The sequence below is a fragment of the Schistocerca piceifrons genome, chromosome 4, assembly GCF_021461385.2.
Source record: "Schistocerca piceifrons isolate TAMUIC-IGC-003096 chromosome 4, iqSchPice1.1, whole genome shotgun sequence".
NCBI lineage: Eukaryota > Metazoa > Arthropoda > Insecta > Orthoptera > Acrididae > Schistocerca > Schistocerca piceifrons.
The window spans coordinates 319,196,381-319,210,639 of NC_060141.1; the positions used below are offsets into that span (position 1 = coordinate 319,196,381).

General features: G+C 37.7%; 1 protein-coding gene across 1 annotated transcript in view; it reads left to right on the forward strand.

Annotated features, from left to right (window-relative positions):
- Nucleotides 1–14,259, forward strand: part of LOC124794636 (metallophosphoesterase domain-containing protein 1) — a 73,322-nt gene that overhangs the window by 55,660 nt on the left and 3,403 nt on the right. The window contains exon 4 of the mRNA XM_047258148.1: nucleotides 6,245–6,471. Coding sequence (XP_047114104.1) covers nucleotides 6,245–6,471 — 227 coding nt within the window. The remainder of the gene's footprint in view (nucleotides 1–6,244; nucleotides 6,472–14,259) is intronic.

Sequence of the window (14,259 nt, forward strand, 5' to 3'; positions counted from 1 at the left end):
AGAGCTCAGTAACTTTGAATGTGGACTATTCATTGGATGGAATCAATGGAAGGAATCGTTTGTGAGTTTCAAAGTGTTACTAGGAGTCCAGCTAGCATAATGACTGTGCACAGGGAGTTCAAAAACAAATGAGGTATGATGGTTGAGCAGTTCCTCACAAATCACACATTTCTGTAGTCACTGCTAAACAGTGCTTGAGGAGGTGGAACGAGCACTGTCACTGGACAGTGGGTGACTGAAAACAAGTAATTTGGAGTAATGAATCGAGCTGTGGCTATCTCATGTAAAGGTTTGTATTTGGTTTATGCCTGGAGAATGTTACTTGACATCATTTATTGTGCCAACGGTGAAGTATGGAGGAGCAGTGAAGTACAGAGGAGGTTGTGTTGTGGTTTGGGTGTGTTTTTCTTGGTTAGGTTGTGGTCCCCTTATCGCACTTAACACTTTGGAGACCAAGGCCAAGCTTAGCTCGGGCTACAACTTTGTGTTTAGAAGACCACGCCTGAATACAGTTTGGGCTGCAATTTTCTCAATGCATGAATCACTTATTGCTTGAAAACTAGACTTGGTCATTTGAGAACAATGTACGGACGTCTCACTACCTGTCTCTTGACTGGTGCTGCCTTCTGTTGTCAATTTCTAGAATTATTTAGAAAGAAACATTAGCAAATGTAACAGCTGTTGTCACGAGTGGCTGAGCCAGTATGATTGCATTCACGTAATTTCGTGCATGTACTCATTAACTTTCACAGTTTACTGTAATTGTGGTACAAATGTGTCACATTTGTTGGGTGAGCAAGAAATTTTGGAAACTCAAGAGGAAGATATCGTTCAGTAACTCACCTCACACTTTTTTCCTTGGAAGGATAATTATACTCTCTGTGATCATCATTTTAAAATTTTTAATCTATCAAAGAACTAAAGTAAATATGAAAAATAAATCTTGAAGCTTGGGCCTTTTTTTAGTATGTATTACCCTTGAATATACACCAATTACATATGTGCCAGTAACAATTTAAATAATTTTGTAAATGACTAGTTTCGTAGGCCCGATATTCTTCTAAGTGGCAGGTCTCCAAAGTGTTAACAAAACATCAAACGTGGAAGGATATGAACACATTTTACAGCATTGTGTACTGTGTGTGCAATATTGGAATAGTTTGGGGATAATGATTGATTGTATAAGCATGACATTGCACTTTGTCAGAAAGCAGCATCTCTGAGGCAATGATTTGTGGCCAGTAATATTGCTGAAATAGACTGCCCAGAGTCTCAACCAGAACCCAATGGAACACCTTTGAGTTAGAACATTGACTTCACTGCAGACCCCAGCATTCAACATCACTACCTTCTACGGTTTCACCTCTTGAGGAAGAATGAGCTGCCATTCCTCCACAGACACCTTATTGAAGAAGTTGCCAGCAAATTTCAAACCACCATAAATATGAAGGGTGGACCTACCCCATGTTAATATCTACTAATAGGTGTCTGGTACTTTTGATCAGATAGTGTAGCTACATTATGAAGCAGGTCTCTTTGTGGATTCAAAATTAAAAACAATTATTGTGACAGATGTAGTAATAGAGAGATATCAGTAATAATGTAGGCTTAGCAGGTTTGAAATTATCAGTATATTTGTGTGTGTTGAAGATTTTTAGAATTTTGTGTGTACCATCCGAACATGGCAAGTCCCATATTTTGGGAACATTTCTTGTGTGGGGAATTGACAGATTTTAATGGAAATGTTTTCTTTCTTTCATAACATTGAAGTTACACCCAGTGCTGAAACTTGCTGAAGATGAATGTCTCTGCTGTTAAGTGTAGAATTTTTAGTGTGTGCACCACAATCTCAAGTTTGTGCTGAAGTACTGAAGGATATTGTTAGTGCAATAGTGGAGGAGTGCACAAAGAACTGCATGAGGAAAGCTTTATGTCTGATATGTTTTTGAAAAGCTGTTTTTACTTTCAAGTTTAGGAACATCCAGATCTCATTTGTTTATCCCATGTAGCTGGGAAGATTGCAGAATAATTACCAAAATGTGGAAATACTGTGTTTATAGTGCACAGCACTTGGGTTTACCACTGTTCAGTTAGAACTGGTAAAAAATAAATGGATTGAAATGTGTACATTAGTAAAAACACTGTGTCAAAGCATTCCTTGCATTTTGATGTGGATGAATATGAACAGTATTCTGCACACACTTTTGACAGTGTTAACTGTTTCTACTGCTAAAACATGTGCGTGAGAACTTCTGTGGAGAATTAGCAGATCAGTTACTAACGGAAAATGTTATTGAGAATGGCTACGAGTAGAGCCTGAACTATTGCATCAGATTCCTGTGCAGGGGCAATATCTAATGCTAACACCTACACAAAATGTGGAAGTGAGAGACTCATTTCCTTTCTTCTGCAACTATTTTAATGTTGTAGGTAAATAATTACATCGAAGTTTCACAAATATCAAGATATTTAAGTCTCTCAATGTGTCCTGTATGTATGACCCAGCAAAGTCAGCATTTCCACAAGATCATGTTCATACAATATGAAGGGACTTGGCTAGAATGAATTAGTGCATAGTAAAGCTTCATTATATTAGGAGCACTGTTGTGTATGTGTGGGAAACATGTACAGCAGGGAAGACAAAAGGGAAGTATTAGAAACCTTTGAAATGAAATTTGGTATTACAGGAGGCTGTTGGGGGTCAGATTGATTGATCAAGTAAGGAATGAAGACATCGTGACCTGAGTAAACAAGAAAAACTGCCTAATAAAGAACAGTGAATTGAAGAGGTAAAGTTATTGGCCACACATTACAACGTGATTCTTTGCTGAATACCGTTATTGAAAGAGTGGTGGAAGGAAAAAATCATAAGGGCTGGTCTAGATACAAGTAAACCTCAACAAGGCACATCATAGATGATGTGGAGTGTTGCTGTTGTGGTGGAACAAAGAGGATAGCTTTCAAGTGACAGGAATAGAGAACTGCATCAAACCAACCTAAAGCTTGTAGACTGAAACACTGTATGTGTATTACTGTCTGAATAACACCTGTGTTGTGGAGACAAGAACAGTACTGATGGGGTCACTTATAGGTACATGGAGAACATTGGACGCAAGGGATGAAAAAAGGAGAAACTGATATGATTTGTCAGTCTGTCAAGGGGAGAAAGGGGATGGCTGAGATTTTTATTAATCAGTTTAAAATATTCAGATGTAAAAAGAAGAAGAAGAAGAAGACATGGATACGATTGTGAATTTTAGTGCAGCTGAAAGTGTGCTGCATTGTCCAGCAGATAATGGAAATATGTCCTACATTGAGGCAAAATACTAACAGATCAAAATTAACAGGGTGGAACTGCAGTTTAGGCTAATTGTTAGTGCTCTGAGGTAATGGAATGTTACATATGAGAGGCACCTTGTCAGTATCACACAGACTGGAGAGATAAAGAATAGGTGAAATCAGTCAAGAATGAATTTGGTCAGTTTAATATATCTGAAGGGGGAAAAAGGAAGTGATGTCAGCTTGATGTTTTAGATTTATTATACCATAGCTTGGTAAATGGTCACCAGGTGGCCCACAAGCCTCCATTGGAACACGATAAACTCAAAATATACAAAATAAGTAAAGAAATATCTTGATTGTGTAATCACTAGTCAGAACAATGATACCACTGGAAAAACTTATGAGAGACCCAAGTTGACATTAAAAAAATTGCTACAGGGTACCTGCCTTACATTCTTTACACTATGGACAGAATTAATGAGATCCTAATGATATCATTAAAGAAATTCTTTCGGGTACCGGTAACTGGGATGTGATGACAATGCTTGGATAAGCCCAAGAAAAATAAATATTGGATTAAGTAATTATAGATTTTCAGTGGTTACTTACTGCTTGCTTGAATTTCACACTCATTTAGCAGTTCCATTTGGCATTCCATCATAGTAAAAATAATGATAGCCTTTTTTGAATAACTGTAGAAATTCAAGAAAATAAACTTACAATTTAATGCTCGAGGATGGAGTTTGAACTCAGTGTTGGATGCTTAAAATTCATTTAATATTTATTGACATTTATTTACATTAGAGTATAGTTTTATGTTAAGAAGCTAAAATCACAGCACACTCACAGACTAAAATGTGTTTGCAAGGAACAGAGGCAAATAGGGTTTGCTCTAAGCAAGACACATTTGCAGTTGTATAGGTCATGTTACTGTTCATTCCAAAAGGAGCAGAACATTTGGCATTAAAGACCACCAAATTTATTTTATATTTATTGTGGTAGAAAATAAATTCAGATACACCTCAGGGATGCTCCTAAGCAGGTAGTGTCTCAAATATTTTTAACTTTTGCTCACAAAAAGAGTATACAGCTTATAATAGAGAGGTATATTCATCTTATATGACTACTGTAGCACTAGTAAGCAGCTCAATAAATGTATTGAGCAGAGAAAGAGGTCTAAATGATATGGAGGCAGAAGAAATAGACGCTCTGCTGCTGGATACACAGGAATTCAGTGAAATGAAGACCATACTAATCATTAGAGTTTCATATACTTAACAAAATATGCCCAAAGGCAGGCTTGTTTTCTTATATGCCATTCTAGCTGAAAGGATGACATTTTCAAACGCCTGTATTTGCTTAGTAGAGAAAAACTGTTCAGAAATGTCTACAGCCTTAGGATTAGAGCTACACAAAAAACATTCCATTTTATTATGTTGTTGCTTAGTGGCGCTGTATTGTAAAAACGTAATTAATAAGCCAGAGGATCAGTTAGATCATGATAGCCACACCGGCTGACAGCATTTGAAATGGGGCTATGTAACTGCTGTTATGAGCTGTTAAACATTAAACTGCTAAATAAAGGAAATTCTTGTAAGCGCAATGAGTACTGTGTTGGCCCAGCTGAGATCTCTGGTGTTGTCAGGATGACAGTGTGTGCAGTGCGGTGGAGCAGGACAGTTGGTGCGTTGGATGCTAATGACACAACATTAGCGGAACAAGAATTCATTAATTAAAATTTACAGCCACATATTCTCTTCTGTGTTGGCACCCAGGCTGCCGGTGGTGCTGTGTCACAACTTCAGAAGTTGCTGATGCTGTCTCAGTGAACTGCAACGGGCATCATCCTCAATTTGCAACTTATATAATCACAGTGGTATTGGGGTGGTAGGCATCATGGGCAAATGGTGTAGTCCATTTGACAGGCAAGGCAGACCCGGATGGAAACTGCAAATTACCAGAGCACCCTTGTTGACGTCAAAGTGGTTGTGATTAGGTGATCTCTCAGCAGCTTTGCCTGGTGTGGAGATTGTCCACAGCATAACCCATGCAGCAAGGAAGGTTGGGGATGTCGATGACTGCATACAAATATCATTTGGGGACAGCAGCGGTTAGCGTGCCTCCTGAATATTGGGACATGTCTATAACGCGTTAAGCACTATCAATTCAACTCAGCAAGCTGCAGGTAGGAGTCTCCAAGCCTTCTCATCAGTGGTTGCAAGGCCGGCAGCTCACAGCATCAGTCTAGTAGACCAGATAGTGGGAGTCTCGGAGGTGGAAATCATCTGTGGCATTGCAGGTTTGGCTTCTTAGTTGGTTTACTGCAGCATAAACAATGAACACAAAAGCTCAGAAGTCTGAATATTTATTACTACTGGTTTGAGGCAGTGACATAATGTCTGGTCAGTGACAAGCGAATGTGTTCTGGACTCATCAGTGCTCTTCACCACACACTATTTCGCAAAAATGGCTTCAGGGCTTCAGCTTACCGTATCAGCAAGCTGATAGGTGTTCTTGTCAAACTTCTACTCTCCCATACTAAATCAGTCTTAGCTGCTATAATGACGTGATGGCTTCTTCTCGCGTAGGTAACAAATCTGCCGAGTTTACACTTAAAGCTTCTTGCTTGCTCTGGGTGAGGCAATCTCTTCGGAACTTGTTCCAAGTTCCACAATGTTTGCTTTGTGCGCCTGTTTGTCAATTTGATTTTGACATGAAGAGTTGGCTGGAGAGGACTTTAAAAACATTTTTTTACATTTTCTATAATATGTTACTGCTGTGTAACAGTACTTTATTCAAAAACTGAAGAGTACTGAAGTTCAAATACCCAATGAAATTTAAATTTTTATTTATCGCTCAAGAAAAATATCAGGATCTTTGAAAATGATGTAACAACATTCCATCTCCATTCACTTCTTCCTTATTCTTAAAATGAAACTAAGCGAATTTGAATTCTTCGCAGGCAGCCTGAATTTTGCAAGTGGGCCTTCAATGTCCCACGAGGAGCACCATGTTTGGAGAAGTGGAATAAAATACCTGATGACACAGACATTCTTGTTACACACACACCACCAATTGGTCATGGTGATCTATGCTGCTCAGGTGTGCGTGCTGGCTGTGTGGAACTGCTAACAACTGTTCAGCAGAGAGTGAAGCCAAAATACCATGTTTTTGGACACATCCATGAAGGTAAAATTATTAAGTATATAATTACAAACATTTTAACCTGAACTCGAAAATCATTGCCCTCTTGAAACAGCTTTCATGAACACATTCATTTCAATTGGTAAACATATATTATTAAATAGAAAATGCCTTCTAATAATTGTCAGTGTTAAATATGTCTAGTAAGTTGCTAACGATGTCATGCAAAGCAGTTTCATGCAAGGATAGGAGAATAAAACACACACACACACACACACACACACACACACTGCTAAATTGAGATGAATTTCCACAATTTGAAACAGTATTTGTCATGTTCTGTGAATGACAAATTAAAGTGAACTTTTTCTTTATTAATTTTTACAACAGTCATACTTCTTGTGTCAGCTATGTCCACCTTCAGTGCAGCACTTGAAAATTAGTATACAATCAACTATTAAGACAGAAATGTCATCATTACACAACAGCAATATAAAAGAATCTGAGCGAAGTACAGTAAGGTTCAAAGCAAAAAGAAAAAATAAGGACAAAATGTGAAGAAGGGTTGGAGAGGCAAATAAGATGAGGAGTATACCCTTGTCTGTACTTGTGTGCCCATGCTTGAATCCAGAAATGCTGCTTGCAAAATGCTAAAGAAAGAAACAGTTAGGGGCATGAGAATTTACAGGTCTGTGAAGTAAAAAAATAGAACATGGTAAAGATATCCACATGTACATGACTACTCTGCAATTCACACTTAAACAGAGTGAGGTGGTGCAGTGGCTAGCACACTGTACTCGCATTCGGGAGGACGATGGTTCAATCCCACTTCCGGCCATCCTGATTTAGGTTTTCCGTGATTTCCCTAAATTGCTCTAGGCAAATGCCGGGATGGTTCCTTTGAAAGGGCACGGCCGACTTCCTTCCCTAATCCGATGGGACCGATGACCTCGCTGTCTAGTCTTCTCCCCGAAACAATCCAACAATTCGCACTTAAGTGCTTGGCAGAGAGTTCACAGTACCACTTTGATTGTTTCTTGACCGTTCCATGCGAGCTCTGATTTTTCTTGTTTTCTCACAATTGTGGTTTCTTCTTACACAGGTGGGAATCAACAAAATATCCTCACATTCAGGGGAGAGAGTTGGTGATTGAAATTTTTTGTAAAGATCTTGCCACACTGAGAAACACATTTCTTTTAATGATTGCCACCCCAACTTGCTTATCATACCTGTTACATACTCTCCCCTATTTTGTGATAATGAAGATTGAGCTTTTACCATGTCCTCCATCAAATCTATATGGTAAGGAACCCATACTGCACAACAATACTCCAGAAGAGGATGGACTAGTGTAGTGTATCATAGTGTAAGTAGTCTATTCAGTAGATTTGTTGCATCATCTAAGGGTTCTGTCAATAAAATACAGTCTTTGCTTCAACTTCTCAATAATGTTTTCTCTGCGAAGTACCAATTTCAGTTGTAGTCACTAGGTATATAGTTGAATCAGTATATAGTTGAATCAATACAACATTTTAATTTGTATGGCTTATTGTGTAACTGAAATTTAACAGAATTTTTTTAAGGAATGTGGATTGTGTAAACCATTTGTTAATATCACTTCTGTTTCAATTGATGACTTCACAGCAGTTAGTATGAAATGTGACCGTTCTATCAAAAATCATGAATGCCACCACACAACATCCAATTTGATCAGAATATGCTTGTGAGGAACTGTGTCAGAAGCCTTCTGGAAATCTGGAATAAATTGGAGATCCCCTGTGGACAGAGCTCATTACTTCTTGTGAATATAGAGCCATTTGTGTTTCATGGGAACGATTTTCTGAATCCATACTGGCGTTGTCAGTAGAATGTTTTCGTGAAGGCATTTCATAGTGTTTGAACGCAGTATATGTTCCAAAACCCGACTGCAAATCAGTGTCAGTGACATGAGTCTAGAATTAAATGGATTTCTTCTGTTTCGTTTTTTGTGTATTGGTGTTACCTGTGCAACTTTCCAGTCTTTAGATACAAAACTTTTGTCAAGTGAGTGGTCGTATATGATTGCTAAAAATGGAGCTATTTCATCAGCGTACTCTGAAAGGAAACCACCTAATTTACAATCTGGACCAGAAGACTTGCCTTTATTGATTGACGTAAGTTGTTTCACTATACTGAGGGGGTCTACTTGTAAATTACTCATATCGGGGTAGCTGTCCTGGATTCAAATTCTGTAACATTTTCTGCATCTTCTTTGATGAAGGAATTTCAGAAAACCGTTTAGTAACTCCGCTTTAGTGGCACTGTCATAGATAACATTACCATTGCTATCGTGCAGTGAAGGTATTGTGTCTTTGTGCTTGTATACTTTACATATGATGAGAATCTCTTATTTTCTGCCAGATTTTGAGACAATGTTTCATTAAGGAAACAACTGAAGATGTTTCACATTGAATTCTGTGTTTAATCTCGAGCTGCTGTAAAACTTAGCCAAACTTGGAGATTTTGTGATCTTTTAAATCTGGCATCTTATTTTGTTGCTTCTGCAGCAGTGTCCTACCCTGTCTTGTGTACCAAGGAGGATCTGTTCCGTCTCTTGTTTATTTGCTGTATATGAAACTCTCAATTGCTGTTAATACTATTTCTATGAATTTAAACCACATCTGGTCTTCGCTTACGTAGTCAAGTTTGGGAGAAGTGGAGACTATCAGAAGGTGGTAAGCAAATTTCTGTCTGTATTTTTAAATAAGGCAGCATATTTTATGTTTATTTTTTGTGGAACTGGATGTTACAGTATTCAGTCTTGTTACAATGACCTTTTTGTCAGGAATAGGGAGGGATAACAGGCAGATAAGGAAAAGTGAGCTGTGAAATCTAAGCATAGAAGTAGCATTATAAATAATTACATCCCTTTAGCCTCTTTCTAAGCGAAGCCAGACTTTGTTCTAGAAACAAACTGTTGTTATGCTGTAAGGCAATTCTTGCCATAGGTACACTCTATATAAAACTGTGTGTACAAGCCACTTTTCAAAATTTGGTTTGTTATAGTAGTTGCTTCCTACAGCAATTTGGGGTATATTGGTGTTAAAACTGAAAATGACAGGTTTTAGAAGATAATTTTCAGGTTTTATTTTGGAGTTGGACAGAGTACAAACAAGTGGTGATGCAGGCAAGGAGAAGGCAAGCAAGTTACAGGTTCCCTAATCAAGATCAGCAGTACTGGGAGCAGGTGTGTTGTTAAAGAAGAGTCATCCACAAATAAACCAGCTAAAATGTTTGCATTCAAATATTTCCTTTTTCACTTAATTGACTGTAAATTGCACCATAACCTGTGCTATTCATGGGAAAAGGGAAAATTTGAAGAATATTCCTTCATATCTATTACCTGATGACTACTTTTAAATTTATCCATTTAAGAGGAGAACACATACAGGGCAGTTCTTATGTTGGCAGTGCTAATTTCCAAGGAGAAAACTATTTGGAAACAACTGTAACATGTACGAACTTCTACTCATGCATATTTCCAGAAATGGTGGTATATAAAAAAAAGTTATTGTAAGAAAGTACAATTTGTGTTTAATTCTATCCAGCAATTTTTACAGCTGATATTTTGTTGCTCCATATTTATCATCTGATTAATGGGTGCATGTGTCTCTCTTACAGATATTTTGAAAATCAGTATTTCATGCGTATGTCTCTCATTTGCAATTTGAATTGATTCCTAATCTCTTCAGAACATCAGCTTTTGATATTCCATAATTAGAAAATAGTTTCTAATACTCCAGTTTTGAAAGCGTAGTAGCACATGCACAACATTTTTGTTCCATGGTCCCACAGTTGAATTAAGACTTTCAGTGAGATTTTACGAAGATCCCTTAGGTGATCATTTGCAGCATTGTTATGAGAGTTTTATAATGTTCGTAACTGCCACTAGAGAAGTGTTTATGAGACAGCTTTTCTCACCCGTAATCCATAATAGGTCTGTTATACTTTTCACGAAAGTTGACCTGTTGCAAACTTTGAACTTTTTTTCTTCCATTGATCTTAAGGCAAGGGTGACAAAATCTTCTGTATTTTCCAGGATCTCCCGCATTACTTCACTTTTTTTTTATTTAATCCTCCTGGCTCCTCTATTGCCCATCAAATTCTTGCATATATTTCGTCAGTACTCACTCTTATGAATTTTAATCGAGTGAAGTACCATCCATAGTTGAGATTCCCTGAACGAAAGATTCAAAAAGTTTTCACATAATAATTGATACTATTTTTTTCTGTTCGTGCTTCTGCAGAAAGAGTACTGTTTGGCTCTAGGTAATGTGAGGAGAGGAGAAAGAATGACATAGCCTATGTGTCTTGAGGGTTCATGAGAGAGGGAATACTTACTTGTTTCCCATTCATAACTGGCTTGCCTCATACCTATCAGCAACTATGGTATGAGTAATCAACGGACGTAACAAGGACTCACAAAAGTGGATTGTAGAGACATTCACATTTAAACATACTTGTTATATTATTTATTGCTCCATTGACTCAGAAAACACAACAGTATTTCACAACACTTCAAAAGAGATAGTACTGATGGGGTTCGTTTAAGTTGGCAGGAATCAAAAATGTAGGACAGTCAACATGAAATGTACCGATTTGTGTAGTCACTAGGCATCTAGTTTTCTAGTGCACAAAAGTCTGTGTGGTGAAAACAGGAACAACAGAAAAAGTTGGGTTAAAAGTTTTAAAAATACAAAACAAATTAATATGCCAAACCTAAGTAAAACCATAGGCTTTGTATTAAACATCCCAGGATCTCTTGTGAGAAATAAGCATACTGATCAGAGAAACAATAGTACCTTAGAACTGATTAAATCAAAGTTTACCGTTGAAATCAGTTTCGATTATAATTGCAAGGGATTTTTTAAATTCGTGCAGGAAGATAAAAAGCTGCAGAGATCTGGAGATTCTGTAAAGAAGTACTTGTATGGTAAATACAATATATAGGCCTATGTGTAAATTTGTTAAATATGATTGTGATTATATTTGTCTATTACATGCCTTGAAGAAATATTTTCATTAAATTATATCCATTTTTCATTCCATAGATGCAAAAATGAGCAATTCCTTGTAGGAGTGGAGCATGACAGAAAACATAATGTAACATATTTAGAACACTTGATTATGCCAGTTTCTGTATTTATATCTTTGTCACACATTCCAAGGAAATAGGATGTAGTTACACAATTCGAATTTATTGTGACAGTTTTCCTTAAACTGTTCCTTCATGCTAGTTATGACTATCAGATCAAATATTTTCTGGACATGGCTGTCCTTGACATTAGAGTGGTGATATGAATGTCTCCTGTACACAGATTTCTGAAAACACTCTGCTGCCTCAATCACCTGTCTACATGACACCTCTGACAGTGAGAAATTGACAGCATTTAGGGCACTAGCCTCCACCACTTGTCCACTGGGTCCAGTTTCCCCGTTCCCCATATCAAATGCCTCTGGTTTCAGAACGCATCTAACAAACAATGCCAATATTTGATTTCCAAAAATATTTTAGTGCTTGCATTTCAGTTGTGCGACTGGATTTTTTATTTTTTTTTTTTTTTGAGAAAGGTCCAGTTCATAGTAATTGAACGAAGGTCATGGAGTAAAACAGAAATAATATCTGGTTTTCCCCCAGGAAGTGTTATAAGGCTACTGCTATTCCTGACTTACATAAATGATTTACGAGACAATCTGAGCACACCTCAATCCATTCCTAATCTATATAAATGATTTAGGAGGCAGTCTGAGTAACGCTGTTAGATTGTTTGCAGATGATGCTGTCATTTACCATCTCGTAAAGATATCAGGTGATCAAAACCAGTTGCTGAATGATTTAGACAATATAAGTGACAATTGACTCTAAATAATGAAAAGTGTTAAGTCATCTACTTTGCTATACTATTTATTTATTTACTCTTAGTGATACATGTTATATGATGAGATCATTTTGATGTTTTGCCAATGTTAAGCATACATCTTGGCCAGTATGACATGTCCATATGGCATCTTGGAGCATAAATGTCTTTTTGTTTTGATGTGATCACATTATTTATATGTTTACTTTTTATTTGGATGTTCTTATAAAATTATTTTTGGACAGCTTAACCTCCAGTAAAGCTTTCAAAATAACTTTATAAGATCATGCAAGTAAAAAAGTAAACTTATAAACAATGTGATCATATCATAATAAAAAGACAACCGACATTAACGCTCCAAGATGCCATATGGACGTCATAAACTTAAACATAACCTGATAATGGCAAAATGCCAAAATGAGCTTGTTGTGTAAGTAAGTATACTGATGAAACAAAGCATTATGACCACTGCCCACCACGACGTTGGATGCCACCTCGTGACATGGTAAGAAAAGTATGTAAGTGGAGCAGACGCAGACAGCAGATCACTCTAGCAAAGGTATGAGCTGCAAATGGGGAAATCCATTGAGATAACTAAATTTCACAAAGGGCAGATTGTTATTACACAGAGCTTATGAACGAGCATTTACAGAAAGAGGTAGGACTGCAAAACTACAGCACTAAATGGTTGGACATCCATGACTTTTCACAGAATGTGGGTTTTGGAGGCTTGTCTGCTGTATAAAGTAGGATACTGGTGATCTGTGACATCTCCGCTGAAAGAGCACAGTGCTGGTGCACGCACGGGTGTTTTGGAGTACACTGTTCATCATATATTGTTGAACATGGAGCTCCACAGCATATGTTCACATGTTGACCAAGGACATCATCAGTTACAGTTGCAATGGGTACAGGATGACACCATTGGGATTTGACTGTTGATCAGCTCTTAGGTGAATCACATTTTTGTTACAGTAAGTCAATGGTTGCTCCACACGTGCAGTGTGCCACAGACACAGGTTGTTGGGAGCAGTATTATGCTATGGGAGACATTATCCTGCACTTGCATGGGATCTTTCGTAGTAATCGAAGACTTGCTGACAGGTGTGATCCATCTGCCTCCCTTCAAGCTCGATGTCTTCTGCAATGGTGATGTCATGTTTCAGCAGTATAATTGTCTTGGAGGCAGATATGTGCTATAGTGGTTTGAGGAGCATTACAGTGAAATCATGTTGATGTCTCAGTGACCAAATTCACCTGTGTAAATCCTATGGAATCCATCTGGGCCACTATCAGGTGCCATGACCGTGTATGCAAATCAGTGGCCCATTACCTGTGCATAGACATCTAATACCACGTAAATCCAACAAACTGTCAGATTCCCCGATACAGGGAATCGGTGATGCATTTCGTTTCAAAGACGGACAAACAGGCTACGAAGCAGGTGGTCATAATGTTTTGGGTCATCAGTGTAAATAAATAGTGCAACAAAAAACTTTTACTTAAAATAAAATGTACCCTTTAGAGATTACAGTCATGAATAACTTAAATTAGAATGATCACACAGATAATATGGGGAAAGTAAACCAAAGATGGCAATTTATTGGAAGAACACGGAGAGTGTGCAACAGTTCTATGGAAGAGATTGCTTACACCGTACTTATCTGCCCTCTTCTGGAGTACTGCTATGCAGTGTGTGTGTGTGTGGGGGACATCAAAAAAGTTCAAAGTAGGGCAGCTCATTTTGTATTATCGCGAAACATGGGAGAGAGTGCCACAGACGTGTGAATTGGGGGTGGCCATAATGAAAAAAAAACGGTTTTTGCTGTGGCAGGATCTTCTCCTCTGCGGAAATATTTTGTTTGCACCCATCTACATAAGGAGGAATAATCATCATCATATAATAGAAATCAGAGTTCGTATAGAACTTGTTTTT